The 15,893-nt window shown below is 50.2% G+C and overlaps 1 protein-coding gene across 1 annotated transcript; it reads left to right on the forward strand.

The window, feature by feature from the left end:
• Positions 1 to 2,528: 2,528 nt before the first annotated feature.
• Positions 2,529 to 7,007, forward strand: TMEM250 (transmembrane protein 250). The gene is made up of 3 exons (XM_066201423.1): positions 2,529 to 2,656; positions 3,816 to 3,987; positions 6,237 to 7,007. Exon 3 carries the CDS (start codon positions 6,343 to 6,345, stop codon positions 6,760 to 6,762), a length of 420 nt encoding a protein of 139 aa, XP_066057520.1. The 5' UTR covers positions 2,529 to 2,656; positions 3,816 to 3,987; positions 6,237 to 6,342; the 3' UTR covers positions 6,763 to 7,007.
• Positions 7,008 to 15,893: the final 8,886 nt, after the last annotated feature.

Raw genomic sequence — 15,893 nt, forward strand, 5'->3', positions numbered from 1 at the left:
TAAAACCTTGCTTACGCCTGCAGAAGTGTAATGTTTAGCTCTCCACAAGTAATAGTATTGAAAGCTTTCCTAGGCAGGGGTCAGGCCCATTTTATGGTAAGTGCAGATCCATTGGAAGTGCAAAAGGACTGAGCTAAAGGACATCTCGATATTACAGGGCTGTTACTCCAGCTCCAGCCTAAACGACCTGAGGCAGGCTGAAGGCAGCAGGGCTGGAGGTCGCCGCCCCCAGGGAAAGATCACGTCCACAGAATTATTCAAGAATGGGGAGGGAAAGTCTCTGCAGGTTTGAATCCTTCGCTCATCTCGGGCTGAAATGAGGTTGACCCCGTGGACTAACACTGCAGCCATTCATCCACACAAGGGCTGTCCATGACGGGCAAAAATCCCCCTCCAAATGGGGAAAAAAAAGATGTTTCCATTATAAAATGATTGTGGCGACCCAGCTGCGAGTTTTTTGCCCTCAGCCTCGAAGGCATTTCTTGCATCCCTGCCTCAGCTCACCCACCTTAGCGGCCCTTCACGTGCAGCGCCACAGCAATTCATCATTAGCCAGGCTCCAAATTATTCTAGTGTTGATTAAATTAGTAAATGCAATCACAATCTGAAGCAAGTTAATTGAAAGAATTTATTTGGCCCTGACAGTTTTATGCATGTTTGATTAAGTATTATAAGGTTTGTTTTTGATTTTTTTGCATAATTTAACTTTAAATCCTGCACTGGGGGTGGGGGAGGGAGCATCAACTATTAATGACCAAAATAAACTCTTTTAAGAGGTAAATATTTATGATTTATTTCTAAAGGCAGCGTCTCCCAGCTTTTTTTTGTTCTGTTGCCAAAGTGACAAATACGTTCAGAGCAATATTTCGAGCCGTCCGCTCCTGGCTATAAATCTCACGGAATGTGCACAATTCATTAAAAGTTTTGAAAGAAGTACAAGTTAGCATTTATATTGCAACAAGTGACATATAAATGTGTATGTTTGTCTTCAGAGGGGGCCATAAAATACCCGAGGCCTCGCCGGCCGCGCTGACGGGGACTAATGGCCCGCTCTCGGGGCCGGTGATGAGTTTCACCACAAATCTCCAACGCTGTCAGCACAAAACTGTTCAATCAACGGGAATATGAGTTGTGTCTTTAGGAAAATTAGCACGGGGGAAGAAATACAGCCCCGAGGGCTGTGGGCGGGTTCCCTGCGGGCTGTGCTCCTTCAGGGTCTGATCTCGCTGAATGTCAAAGCGACGATTGGCGCCTGACCCCGGGGGCAGTTTGTTGTTTATGGAGCCCCACGTGCATTTTCAGCAGCAGGGAGGTCAAAATGTGCCAGGCAGAAAATTGAATCAGGGGCTGAATTTTTTGTCACAGAATCGTGGAATGGTTTGGGTTGGAAGGGACTTAAAAACTCATCTCATTCCACCCCCCTAGACCTTCACACCTTCCACTAGGCCAGGCCAACCCGGCCTTGAGCTGACCTAAAAAACCAAAAGGGTCAGCACTGGCACTGGTGCACGCACGTGTTTGGGTTGTGGGGTCACTCAGTGAAACTCCCTGGGGTTTTCTGGAGGGTAGGAAAGACTTTTCCCACCCCAAGGGATTCCTGCAGGACGCCAGGAGCCCCCAGGGCCGCACTTCATTCAGCAGCATCCTCGTGATTGCCCAAGGCAAAACTGGAAAGACAAAGCACCTTCATAATTTTGTTGCTCGGGCTGAAATTCCCATCTCTGGGTTGTGGCTCCAGTCCCAAAGAAAGGCAGAGGGAAATAATTGGGATGTGGGTGGCTCTCCTCCTTATCCAAGGCACCGAACAGATGCTCCCAGTTCCATGGGGAAATTTATCAGCTCCTCACATCCCCTTCTCCCTCCTACCAGAGAAGTGGGGGACATGGGGATGCCAAATTCCCAGGAGAACTCCCCAGTTGTTGCCTTATCCAGAATTCCCTCTGGTGTTTCAGCATCAGACCCCTCTGCAGGGCAGGGGAAGGGGAGGAACCAGCCCGGCAGGAGCTCCAGGAGGCACCGGGACACCGGGAGAGGTTTGGTCTGTGCACAGCAGCAGCTCTGAGAGGTGACAGATGGCCCGAGTTATTATTATTTAATGTTTTCCCACCGTGGCACTGCCCAGACAGAGAGCGGGGCAGGGAGCCAATGCCAAAGTCGTCTATTCTTTCCATTATGGAGAAGTATTCCTAATTAAATCTAAGGGGAAACAGCAGGCAGGAAATTGTTTTCCTTCCCTTTATATTGTTTTGAATTTTTCCTCCACCTGTTTCGGCTTTTTAGGAACTTTTGGGGATTCTCTGGACAACCTTTGACTGCTGCTCTTGTTAGGGTGGACACGGAACTTCAGCCCCGGAGTGACCAGGCCTGGAGCGACCCCCGGAGTGACCCTCGGTGTGATCCTCGGTGTGACCAGGCCTGAAGTGACCCTCGGTGTGACCCCGCCCGGCCGCCCCCCGTTGCCATGGCAACGCGTCCCCGCCACTTCCGTCCAGGGGGCGGCGCGGTCCGATGACGCCATCACCGCGCGCCGCCGCTCCCCGCCCGCCGCCGCCGCCGGAACCGGAGGAACCGGAGCCGCCCCCGCACATGCGCAGAGCGGGCGGCCGGCGGCCCGGGCCTCGCTCCGCCCGGGCCCGGCGCGGCCATGGGCACCACGGTGAGTGCGGAGCGAGGCCCGGCGGGCGGCGGGGCCCGGGCCTCGCCCTGCGGCGGCGGGAGCTCCGCCCCGGGGCCCGGCGGTGCGGCAGCGCTCGCTCACTGCCCGCCGGGCCCGGGGCTCCCCGTTCCCGGGGTGAGTCGCGGCCGTGCGGGGCCGCCGGGGAAGGCCAGGCCGAGTTCCTTCCCGCAGCTCCTTCGCCGAGCGGCCGCGGTTCCGTTCGGGATGGGCGCGATGGAGGAGGAGTTGGCGTTTCCCCTCCTCCCGGTGCTCCTCTCTCGGCTCTAACCTTTATTTGTCATTGTCCTTCGCCCTGTGCGGCACCTCCCGGAGCGCTCGGGGGTCCCGTCAGCTCCGGACGGGTGGGAGCTGCCGGCGCTCCTCCTCCGGGCACGGGGAGGTCCTGCCTGGAATGCCCGAAGGATGCGGAGATTTCCGCTCCTGGCTCACCCCACACTGCCTTTGTAAAGCAGAGGGAGTGAAAAACGAAGAGTTCCTCGCGTTTTTCCCGTCCTGGCGAGGCCACCACGGGCGTGGTGACAGCGGCCCTGCAGGACACGGAGGTGCCTCCAGTCGGAATCTTTTAATGCCTCGAAAAACACCGAGTTGGCGCCCAAAATTACGGCGTGGGTGCCCAAAGCTGTTTGTGGGCATCACGTGCACAACACAGACTGGGGGATAATCACAGAATCACAGAAAAGTTTGGGTTGGAAGGGACGTTAAAGCTCATCCCATTCCACCCCTGCCATGGGCAGGGACACCTTCCCCTATCCCAGGCTGCTCCAAGCCCTGTCCAACCTGGCCTTGGACACTTCCAGGGATCCAGGGGCACCCTATGCCACCCTCACCGGGAAGGATCTGCTGTTCCATATCCAGTTTGGAAAGTCTGTGCTCCCTGCATGGTGTTTCACGTGCCCCAGAACAATCTGTGGCAGCAGAAGGTGACCAGCACGAGCTGCTTGGGATTTTCCTTCCTGGCATTGAATAGCAGCTCATTGATTCTTCCCAGCGTGGATCAGCAAGCTGGAATCCATATATTGCTGAGTGAGAATCTTTTTGGGCTTAAAAATTTATGCTTGGGGAGAGCCCTGGTAACTGGGAGCAATTTAATGCACAGAATGAGCAAATGGAAGATGATCCTGTCGTTTTTGTCTTTCAGATCAGCTCCTGTGCAGAGAGTTGTGAGTTTATGAAGCACCTCAGCAGCTTCTGTCACTCCTCCTAGAAGGTGTCGCAGGAAAACTTCACCCTTTTGTTCCAAGACATTCAGTGGCATCCCAGGAGGGCAGCGGAGCCCCGACCTGCTGAGTGGATGGCAGCACCCCTAAAATGTAATAATTCAGAGTTTGTTTTGTCCCCCCCATGTTCCAGTGTTGCTATTTGAGTTCACCCAAAGAGCACGGACCCGCCAAAGGCTGTTTGTTCCCCAGTAACTGTGCAAGAGTCTATGGAAACTGTGGAAAAAGAAACAACTTTGTGTCCTGGTGAGGGAAGTTGCAAGGAGAGGCTGCATGGTCAGGAATTGAATGCTCTGAATCCCCAGCATGTGATTTTTTTGACCTGTCTTGCTTTAGCCCTCCAAAAATATCTCTGAGAGCAAGCGCTGAGCAGTTCATCCCCGTCATGTGGGAAGTGTGGGGGATCACATGCCCCAGGCACAGAACTGGGCTGGGTTCAGGCACTGTTGGTTCAGTGGCTGTGCAATTCCTGTGCCGTGCAAAAAGCCACGTTTCCCATTGGCATTTCCTGCCTCCAGGCAGGAAATGGGGCAGGAGGCACCTAAAATAATCTGGGTGTCTGTGAGGATTGAGGGGAACCCTTGGTTTCCTAAATTCCTTAAACCATAATTTAGCCCCTGTTCCTTTTTGGTAGTCCCTGATCCATGTAGAGCCAATACTCCCTCATTTCTGTAAGGGCAAAGAGGAACTGAAACGTGGGGTTGAACAGGAGAGATCAGAACTGGATTTTCCATTTCCATGGAATTTGAGGCAGGAAGCAGGGCAGAGACTTCCCCACTGATGCACATTGAATCGGAGAAGGATTTTGATACCAAAAATACAATTTCCTGCAGCTTTATCATTTTCTCTGCACTTCCATTAATAATGAAACTAAAGAATCCTTGAAGTAACTCCTGAATTAGTTTTAGTTTTAAGAGCAGACAGATTTTTTATTCAATAAAAGACAGATCTGCCTGGATCTGACCACTTGGGTGTGCGAGGAGTCTGGGGAAGTCCCTGTTGTTTTGCAGCATTATCTGATGAGTGCATTGTCATCTCATAATTCCCGGAATTGGGCCCATCAGGAGCCTGGGGTGAAGCAGAGAGCAGCTCAGAGGCTCCTGCTCATCACTCACACAACAACAATGGGTGTGCGGGAAGGATGTTAAGATTATAAATCCTAAACACTGCAGAAGATCAAGATAATTTCACTTATCTCTGCAGGTCCCCGAGGGGAGGAATAAACTGGTGGATGCCTTTGAAAGGCTGCCTGGGAGTGCAGTGACAGGGAGAGCACAAGGCTGGCCTGAGCCAGGGGAGGTACATCCTGTGGAGTGTGAAAAACATGATTGCCTCATTGTTCTTCCAAGACCTTCCATTATTTGCAGTTTGTTTATTTGGTGAAGCTTTGCCAAGTTTGGGAATGAGCACAGATCTGGAATCCACTTGCGAAAGTACTCAGAGAACTCTTTTTTTTTTTTTTCTTTTAAAGGAAATACGGCCCAAAGCAAACACATACATTAATATTACTGCTCTCACATTAATATTATTGCTCAGGTGGGTGGGCTCTTGCAGGGTGGCTGTTAATTAGGAAAGATCTGTGAATTAGCCAGGATCATTTCAGACCAAACCTCTTCGCTGCGTTAACACCGGATAAAGTTTATAACAGGCTACAAGTGGTGCTGGCTGGGGAATTTGTTTGGAATTCCAAAAATTTGGAATTTATTTGGTGTGGAAATAGAGCGTGTTTGTGTGGGGAATAAGAAGCAAGGAGGCAAAAGAGAGATATTTTAAGGGAAGAAGTTGAGGTTTGAACAGCAGTTGTGAGAGCTGATAGCAAAATCGGCCGGGATAAGCCCCCTGAGATGTGTCAATATCCTCCTCCTCTTTCTTTTTTTTTCTTGTTTTTTTTTCTAATATAAATTAACTTCTCAGTGCTAATTTTTGTGCATAAATTAACGTGCTTGTCTCTGGAATTTGCGTGTCTTTGAAGGTCGAGGTGCCATTTTTGATTATCGAAGTGCAGCACTTGACTGGGTGTTTTATTCTTTGTGCAGTGCAGGTTTGTTAAGTGTGACTTTCTTTTAATCCACAAGAGCCTGTTTTGCTGCTATTCCTGTGGCCATGAAAAAGGCAACGATTTATCTGGAAGACAGAAGCCAGATCATTTTGCACTCCACACTCTTAACGCAATCTTCACCATTTTCCTAAAAATGCTTCTTAGTATCTCCATCCAGCAGCGCCAGGAGAACTGAAACTTTGTATTACCCGTGTCATTTACAGTGAATTTCTACTCTCTGTGTCATTTATCAGCAGCGAACCAGAGTCAGCTCACTGTACATCCCTTTTGTGCCTCCTCGCAGGTGTCTCCCTGGACGGACGCCCAGCCCGGGTTTAGCTGCGCCCGCTGCCACCTGATATGTGCCCTGCGGCTGGTGGCCTGGGGCGGGCTGCGCGGGGCGGGGCCCGATGCCGGTGATCCCCATTCCCCGGCGGGTGCGCTCCTTCCACGGCCCGCACACCACCTGCCTGCACTCCGCCTGCGGCCCCGTGCGCACCACGCACCTGGTGCGCACCAAGTACAACAACTTCGACATCTATCTCAAGTCGCGCTGGATGTACGGCTTCATCCGCTTCCTGCTGTACTTCAGCTGCAGCCTCTTCACCTCCATCCTCTGGGTGGCTCTGTCGATCTTGTTTTGCCTTCAGTACCTCGGCATCCGCATCTTCCTGCGCTTCCAGTACAAACTCTCCATCATCCTGCTCCTGCTGGGGAGGAGGCGGGTGGACTTCAGCCTGATGAATGAACTGCTCATCTACGGGATCCATGTGACCATGCTGCTGGTGGGGGGCCTGGGCTGGTGTTTCATGGTCTTTGTGGATATGTAAATAAAACCGAGAGCATGTGGGATCAGGAGGTGACTTTTCTTCTAGCCCCCCTGCCCCGAAATGTGTCAATATCCTCCTCTTTTTCTTTTTTTTTTCTTTTTTTTTTTTTTCTAATATAAATTAACTTATTTCTCAGTGCTAATTTTTGTGGATAAATTAACGTGCTTGTCTCTGGAATTTGTATGTCATTGAAGGTCAAGGTGCCATTTTGATTATCAAAGTGCAACACTTGATTGGGTGTTTTATTCTTTGTACAGTGCAAGTTTCTTAAGTGTAAGTTTCTTTTAATCCACAAGAGCCTATTTTGCTGCTGTTCCTGTGTTCCTGTGGCCATGAAAAAGGCAATGATTTATCTGGAGGACAGAAGCCAGATCATTTTGCACTCCACACTCTTAACGCATCGTCACCATTTTCCTAAAAATGTTTCTTAATGTCTCAGACATGTAACAAGCATCTTTCTTGTAGGTTTTCATTTTGCATATTCCCAATAAGAATCTGGGCCCAAAATTCAACAGAGTGTAGGGCTTTGGTTTTTTTTATTTTCTCCTCTCTTATTTTTAGATTTATGCAAGACATGCATTTGCCCCACTCACTCTCCTGTTTCACCCACTTTAAGGTGATTATGTAGCTTTGGGTGGCTTTGTCCTTTTCGGGCATTTAGTGCTGAGTAATTGAGTCTTTCCCTAATAGCACAAATCCACGGGAGGGATGGGAGCAGGGCTTGCCATCCCGTGCTCCTGAAATTCCCAGTCACAGCGAATGTGTTCTCATTTTGCAGTGATTAAGGGGGACCCATTGCAATGATCCTCAGTGTTCAGATCCTGGCATTCGGTTCCACTTTTCCCTGAATTGATTAGTTCCAGCTTTCTCACAGAGATTCTTCTGTCTCACGGAGCACAATGAGGTGAGACTGTCTTACCTAGGAGAGATTGGAAGGAGAGTGCAGTCTGAGCTGGCGATAATTGTTCCCTGAAATGACACAAATTGTTCTACCTCGGCAGCAGGGAGAGGGGGGGTCACTGCAGATCTTTACCAACAGCTCCAAAAGCCAGTTGAATTTAAAAGCTCAGTTCTACTGGTCTTGATCTAAGATGTCACTGCGCAGTCAGTCAAGGAACTCTATTTATGGAGCCCAGAAGCTGGCCTAAAGTTTATTTTTATTCTGCTTTTGTTTGTTTGTTTTGCCCTATGATGGAATATTGCCTTTTTCCCTGCATTCTTTAAGGAACTGTTTGAAAACAAGTTGGTCAAAATTGTGCAGAACCTTTTCCCCTCCCTTCCAGACACCACCACACTCCACAAAACCTTTGGGGTCGATCAGAGGGAAATAAGCAAGAATGAAATTATGTGACTGGTTTTTTATCATCTCCTGGGTCAGAGGTGTGAGTTCCAGTTGCCCAGAGGGAAAGATCCTTCCCCATTTCAGCTTGTGAGTGGTGCAGTCTTTTGCTGACATATTTTGGTTCGGAGGCTTGTGGAGAGGGAACAGAGAAGCTTCTGTGTGGAGCCCAAAGCTGAAGCACCCCCCGAAATTCTCTCATTATGGAGTGTTAGAGATAATGCAGCTGAACAGCAGAGCTGAATAAATGACGGCCACGGCGGTGTGAACTTTAGATTAGCCCCGAGAGAGCCAAAGGCTCCTTCTGCAGCGAAGATGTAGCGTCAGCATCTGTCACAAACCGGTGCCTGGAACTTTCCTCCCAACAGAGAGCTCCCCAGAGCCTTTTCTGGGCTTGTTCTGCGGACCCCAGGTCCTGAGTGTCCTGTCTGAGCTCCAGCTTGCTGTGTGTGCAGAGAGAGCTCCCAGGAATGCCCAGCCCGCTGCTTTCCTGCCCGGCACAGCTGCCAGCCCGGAGCATTGCAGCTCTCGGGGTGGCTGTGCTCCAGAATTCCTGCAGAAAAAAAAAAACCTGTCACAGCCCACAGCAAACAGCCCTGGTGTGTGCTGGGACAGCAGCCGGGATCCTCCTTGGGCGGTTTCTCCTGGGAGCGGCTGAACTTCAGCACTCCTTGGGTAAAAGGGTGATCTGTGGTGATTTGTGGTCCCGTGCCTGCCTGCTCCTCTGTGACGGGCACACTCAAGCCAGCCTCTGGTGGTTCGGTTCCAGCTCCGGAGGAAATAAAGGTCTGGGTTGTCCTCAGGTCGTGAACTTCTCTGCTTTCACGGTGTTCTTTGAAATCCCCCGCAGGAACAGGGTGACACTCCTGGCTTTGATGTGTGCGAGCCTGTAAAGCAGAGCAGCGATCATGCGATTAACACATGAATAGCAGGTGGTTCTTCCAGCGCTAATTTGGTCAAGGAACAAAGGAGCTTGTGGGTACAAGGAGTCTCACAACCCTTTTTTCATCACTTGTAATTTGACTGCGAGCCAACTGCTTTATTCCATAAATATGACAGCCTGAGTGAGCTTTTTTTTTTTTTTTTTTTTTTTTTTTTTTTTTTTTTTTTTTTTTTTTTTCCGAGCTGTCCCTGCTGGGGCAGCCGCCGGGATGGGGGGATCAGCCCTGGAGCCTCACAAGGTCACTGCTGCAGCCTGAGCCCCGTCGCCAAGTGCAGATGTGGCTGAGTGACGGATGTTGAGCAGAACCTCGTTATCACCGGCGCGTTAAAATCTTATATTGGGAGCCTTGGGTCGTTATCACGTCCTTGGTGCAGGGAGTGGGAGATTGTGCCTCGCTTTTACACCTTCCTTCAATAAACCCACGTTGGCCGCTCAGATTTCTACTGGCCCTGCGCTCTGAGGAAGAAGGACGTGCCCTTGATAAATCACAAAAAAAAAACCAACCTTTGCCAGATGCCCAGATGTTCCTCCAGAGAGACCCTGGGGCTGAGCTGCTTTAGCTCAGTGACTCCCCAGCATCTCCTACAAAGGTGGCCAAGTACCTGCCCTGAGAATGCCCTGAAGGTCAGGTCTCCTGTGGCAAACAGAGTCAGACAACCCCAAAACGAAGTAATTGAGGTGGCCTCAAAGGCACCACGATGTTCAAAAATCTCTGATTTTTGGTCGTTAGCAGCACTTGGACACCTTGGTGGTGTGATCCTACCAGCACACTGGGGAAGTGAAGTCCCTGTGAAGTCATGCTGGCAAGGAAGAGGAATTAATTTTCAAATTATTTGTTTTATGATGTAATAATTTAGACATTTTAGCTCTACCTGAGTGGAGCAATATTTGGCACTTTTCCTCTTCAAAGCATTTTCCAACTGGAGCTAATTAAACCTCACAACATCCCCAGGAGGTTGCACACTAAGTAAGATCTTGGGAATGGTTCAGAATGTAAATTCATTGGTCTTAATATTTTAAAAAAAGCTGTTAGGATTATTTTGCCAAAGTATTCCTTTCTTGCAGAATTGAGATTCCTAAACTTTCTTAGAAGCTGAAAGAGAGCCAAGCCACAGCTGAAGGAGGGAGAAAGAGGCAGATGAACTGTTGTATTACGTTTATGCAAAGGATAAATTGAGCTTTTTCCCTCCCTTTAATTGAAAAACCTGGCGTTTTTAATAACGAGTCACACAAAATGTTGTAGAATACAAGTAAGGAAATGGGGAGTTGAACTTTCTGCTTTACAAGAGTGAAAATATAATTATAATATAATGATATTATAATGATGTTTGCCAGAAATGTTTCATGTTGAGCAGGTTCTTGCAAACTGTGCCTCCTTGGGGAAGTTCCTGTTCTTTTGGGTGTCTCACTCTTTCCGAATTCAGCGTTGGGGGGATGGATTAAGCTCCAAAATACATTAAGTCTATTAAAGATACAAATGACTTTAACTCTAAAATTATTGCAATTTTCATTTCAGCATTCCTTCGTGCAGATTCCATCTTGAACAGCGAGAGCAGATGGTTTGTTTGGATTTTCCCTTTCTTTCCATATTTGATCTTTAAACATTCCTATTCCACACAGTGGGTTAAAAACCTCCTTAAGGCTAATTAGGAAAAAACATTAAAAATATTGATTTGGAGGAGTATGTCCATGGCAGAGCTATTCCAAACCCTTTGGAGAGTGAGTCCTGCTGGCTCCAGAGTTTTCCAAGTGTTTGGGTGATGGGGGAGATCCCTGAGGAGTCGTGCGGTGGCGAAGCCGCCTTGGGCCTGTTGTTCAGTCTGGGAATGTTGGAAGGAGACTGAAGTGTTGGAGTTTCACCTCGTTAACTCTTCAGAACATGGCACCAGCTGGTGTTTTGGGTGCCTGTGAGATTCTGTATGAAACATGCCACCTACATTAAACTTGGGTTGTTAACATGTTGGTGGATGGGCTGGGAAGGAAAAGGAGGAGTTTCCTCTTCTCGTGGCAGTGTCGTCGTCGTGATGCGGGGATGTCCTGGTGCTTGGGTGGCGCGGTGGGAGCACAGTTCAGGCTGAAGGTTGAACTTGATCTCGGAGGTCTTTTCCAAAATTAATGACTTTGTGATTCTCCGAAACAGGGCAATGCAGGGTGGAGGGGATGGAAGGAGCTGTCACTTCCCGCCGAGGGGCACACCACTTCATTCCTAGGAGGTGCTGTCTTTCCTCCTTGCCCTGGTGGAGCTGAGCTTGCTGTGCAGTTTCAGGACACAGCTGTGATGCTTCCTAGGAATATTCCTGCTATGGTGGACTCTGTCATCCCTGTTATCCTTGTGTGGAAAGTACTGCAGTGATGTTCAACAGCGTGGAACCCTGAAATAGATGCTGGACAGGACTTTCCTCCAGTGACTGGCAAAGCTGCAGTCCATGGAGCACGGGTTTTGGAGAACTGGTATGGACAGGACCATTACACACCAGCCTGGAGATGTATTTGCGTGGATAGAGCAGCCCAGCACCCCCGTGGGTGTAGGAGCTGCTCCTTTCTGTCATCCCAAGAGCTGAAGAGTCACAGGGCAGAACTTGAAGGGGAAGGAGGTTTCTGAGACAGAGGAGGATTTGCACAAGGGTGGATGTGTTTTCACTTTCAGTATTATGTGAATATTGAACTTTTGCCATCTCCTGGGAAAGAACTTGTTTGCCCCATTCCCAGAGGGAGCTTTGGGGCTGTTTTGTCCCAGTTTGTAGCTACAAATCTCAAAAAGTGACTGGGAACAAACTGGAGAAGAAATCAGCCCCTCACTTGCCTGGAGGCGCGCTGCAATTCTTCCCAGGGTTCTCCTACATCACTGACTTGATTTCCCTCCCTCCTGGGAAGGTAGGAGACAGTCTTCACTTGCAGCTGTGGAGAACAGCACAGCACATTTCCCTTCAGGAGCAGCTTTGGCTGTTCTGGAGCCTCCAGCACACACAGATAGAACGCCGTTCCAGCGAACACGTTGCTGGAAAATATGAAGCCTTGTTATCTTTCTGCGTTTTTATTTAGCCAAACAAGGTTTCCATAGCTCCTGGACAGCTCTGCTGCTGGGGGAAAGAAAAAAAAAAACCAACCCACCCTGTCATTTCTTCACCTGCCAACTCTCTGCACTAATTTTGTCTCCCTGCTTCAAAGCACTCGTCGTGCCCAGAAAACGTCAGTTCAAAGCGAAGTTTTGTCCAGTAATGAGCCAGTGAAAATTGTTTAGTGTAAGATCTCCTTGTGCAGCTCTCGGAGCTGTGCTGAGGTGGGAGCAGGGCCGGGCAGTGGGGTCTGCTCCGGCCTCTCTGCTCGGGAAGCTGCAATCAGGGCTGACGTTCCCCAGGAGCAGCTTTAAGGGAACAGATGAAAGGAGCATCCCTGCATCTCCCCGAGCCATAAATTCATCTGCTGAGGGGGGCAAAACCCCCACCCCATCCCTTGCACAAGGGCTGTAGGAGCAGGACACTTCTCTGTGCCGATGCCTGTTGGGGTCTGCAGAGCCTCTTGCCCCGCTGACCTCCACCCCACACCGCCCTGGCTGCCCAGAGCGTGCTCCCAAAACGTGGGATGTTCCCCGGGCTGGGGAAGTGTGTGAAAGGCAGCGGCTCCTGCCAGGGCTCGGCCTTGTGACAGGGCCTGCAAGGGCCACATCCTGACCTTGGATGCACAAGACTGTAGTAAATCAGAGCCTCTAAAGCAGCCAAAAGCCAAGTTTTCCCTGCAAGGAAAACACTGTATGTAACACCAAGAGACAAATACCAAAGTCCTTAGCTGGTTCTTGAAAAAAAAGGAATAAATCTCCCATTGGCCCTGGTGAGAGTTTTGCCTGAGTAAGGACATCCAGATTATGCATGCTAATTAAATGAACGACCCATCCCTTCAGAGTCTGCTCTCTGCTGGGAATTCCCCTCTGAGTAACTTGCTCCCAGTGAGGAAAGGAGTTGCATGAAAAATTTCCCAGATGGTGAATCTGTTAGAGAAAATCACAATCTGTTTGTGGCTTTTTCAAACAAAAAAAAGAGCACAGGAGACGCTGCGGAATAAATTTGTTGTTGCAAACCATTTGCTCGGTAATGGGGAGAATTTAGATGGGCAAAGAGGTTTTTTTGGGGTTTTTTTGATTTTTTTTTTCCCAGACGAGTCTTATCTCCCTGCCTCGAAAAATGAGCAACTGTTTAAAAACAATAAAATAAATAAATCCCAGCGATGTATATTTGAAAAGCCCAACGCGGTTACTTTAATGCCCTCCCTGCTCGTTCATCCTGACATCAAGGGTGTCTGAAGCCGCCGGGGGGGACAGCAGCCTCGTCCATGCAAAGCTCCCGAGGAACAATTGCTGCTGTGTGCAGCACAAAGGGGCCGTTTCACAGCGCCGCGTCCCGCTGGGTGCCCTGCCAGCATCCCTGGGCACAGGGACCCACGCAGCCCCGGCCAGCCCCGCGGGCTCCGCGGCCAAAACCAGCCGCGGGCAGTGCCGGGGGGCTTGGGGAGCACTGGGGTGATGGGGCAGGGGGTGGTGGGCATTGGGGTCAGGCAGGATCAGCAAAGGGAAGGTGTGAGGTGCCAGGCTGTGCCCCAGGGGCTGTGGGTCATTCCGGGTGGGGACAACATCCAGGGAAGGGGCTGGCACTGGGGAGGAGTCAGATCTATCAGAGCATCCCTGCCTGTGCTGCCCCACTGCTGCTGCCTGGCCGCGTTTCCCTTCAAATCTGAATTTCATAAAATGCTCCGAGCCAAGAAAAATCCTTCCAAGTTTGTCTTTTTTTTTTTTCCCCCTCTCTCGTTTAAACTTCAAATGAGCACTGCTTAATAGTTTCTTGGAAAGGCGTTTGCTTGCAGTTCTGTGCAATGTAGGCACTGTTACTTCCTCCTTTTCCATGTGAGGCTGACTGCAAAGTGTCTGGTGGCAAACATGAAACCAGCGTTGTGCAACGGGGATGGGGATGAGGGGAGGGAGGCGGGGAGCAGCACAGGCGGTGGAAAAGGGGCCGGGATTCTCAACGCGGAGCTTTCCCAGCAAAACTGATGGGGAATTCTTGTGCGTACATTGCTTTAATCAACCCCTTTAATAACATCAGAAGTGCTGGGAATTACATAACCGCGCGCTGTCTGGGTTTTGCTGGGCTGTTGAGGAGAGATTTATGTGCCTTCAGGACTTGCTGAGCCTCAAGGACCGAGGGTCCAGCACGAGGCACGACAGGGACTCGCCCAGAGTTCTGTGCTCCAGCCTTTCCTCGCAAACCGAGCTGGTCGTGCTGATCTGCCAACAAATTTCCTATTTACTGTTCACCAGAGCATCAGTTGTGACAAATAGACAGAAGAAGGCAGCATTTCACTGAAAGCATTTTATGTACTGATTAAGACACTGTACAAAGAGCTCCTCTGGGTACATGGAGAGTCTGGGTTGCAAAGTCGCTATTGCAGCGTTTGGCGGGGGGGAGGAGGGGGGGTGGTGCTGCTGTCAGGGCTTTGCAGGTCAAAAAAAAATCACCAAAATTGATGCATTCCTGCACTCTGGCTGCCCAGAGCCAGGGGAGTGCACTGACTGCTCTTTGCAAGAGCGGGAGGGGGGGAGGATGGTTTCCACAGAGATTGATTGTTCCAGTCGTGCCCGTGCTCACACATCGTGAACGCCCTCGGGAAGGGCTGGGTGCAGGGAAAACACAGGATCGTTTTTCTGGTCGCTAACGACATGATAGCCATGTGCTACAGTAAGGACAGGAAAATTTCCTGCTTCAAGGACTGTGGCTGCCTCCAGAGAGGGCAGGAGAGGGCTGGTGCTGCTGGGAAAGGTGGGCATGCAGGGAAGGGATAAGAGGATTTTTTTAGTCTCTTCCTTTAAAGCATCAAGCACCAAAGAAGCAAGGCCCGAAGCCCTGGTTATAACTCTGTGTAAAATGTCTAATTCTGCTGCAATCAATGGCAAACTCTCAGCACTTTCAGCAAGGTCAGGGTTTCACCTTGTTTCCTCTCAAACAAGCCTGCCTCTTCTTGGGGAAATAAATAAACCGGTTGAAAGCAAAGCCCAGAAGGTCAAGTTGCAGCACTCAAACCTACAAAAGATGCACACTGTTTGTGTCCTGTGTCACACAAGAAATATGAGGCCAAACCCTGAATTCCCTCATTTCAGGCCGCTGCTGTGGGATTTTTCCCAGACTGGCTCTGCTGTAATTCCTGGGTTGCTGCTCCTTTCTGGCTGGTGCAAGGGAGCAGCCCGTGGATGGGAGGAAGGTGAATCTGCTTTTCCAATGTGAAGGGCAGGCACAGAGGGGGCTGAATTCAGCCCAGGTGTACAAGCTGCACCTCCCTGGGGGTCCAAAAGCCCCCAGCACGACAAGGGAGTGGTTTGGAGAAACCACCCCACTCCTGCAGGTCCTGTTGGGCCAAGGCCCCCAACACCCATGACTTGAGCTCCACGTTGGTGACAGAGCGCAGTGAGGCCACTGAGGACAGAGATGAGGTTTGTTCAGGAAGAATTTCCTCACAGAAAGAGTGGCGAAACATTGGAAGGGGCTGCCCGGGGGGGTGATGGTGTCCCCAGCCCTGGAGGTGTCCAAGGAAGGGCTGGACGTGGCACTCAGGGTGACAAAGCGAGGATCAGTCACAGGTTGGACTCGATGGGCTGGAAGGGCTTTCCCAGCCTCGGTGGCTCAGGGATTCTGTCACTCTGCTCACAGCATGCCCATGACCTTGAGCATCTCTGCCATCCTTCCAGCACATGATTCGGGGGAGAAAGCAGCGACGGGGGCGGTGGCACAAGGATCGAAACGTTTGTTCAGCAATCGCTGCAGAAAAGAGAGAGAAGAAAAAAAAAAAAAAACCAACTCGCTTCAA

The sequence above is a fragment of the Chamaea fasciata genome, unplaced genomic scaffold, assembly GCF_029207755.1.
Source record: "Chamaea fasciata isolate MVZ Bird 193981 ecotype frontalis unplaced genomic scaffold, bChaFas1.0.hap1 SCAF_20, whole genome shotgun sequence".
Classification (NCBI taxonomy): domain Eukaryota; kingdom Metazoa; phylum Chordata; class Aves; order Passeriformes; family Sylviidae; genus Chamaea; species Chamaea fasciata.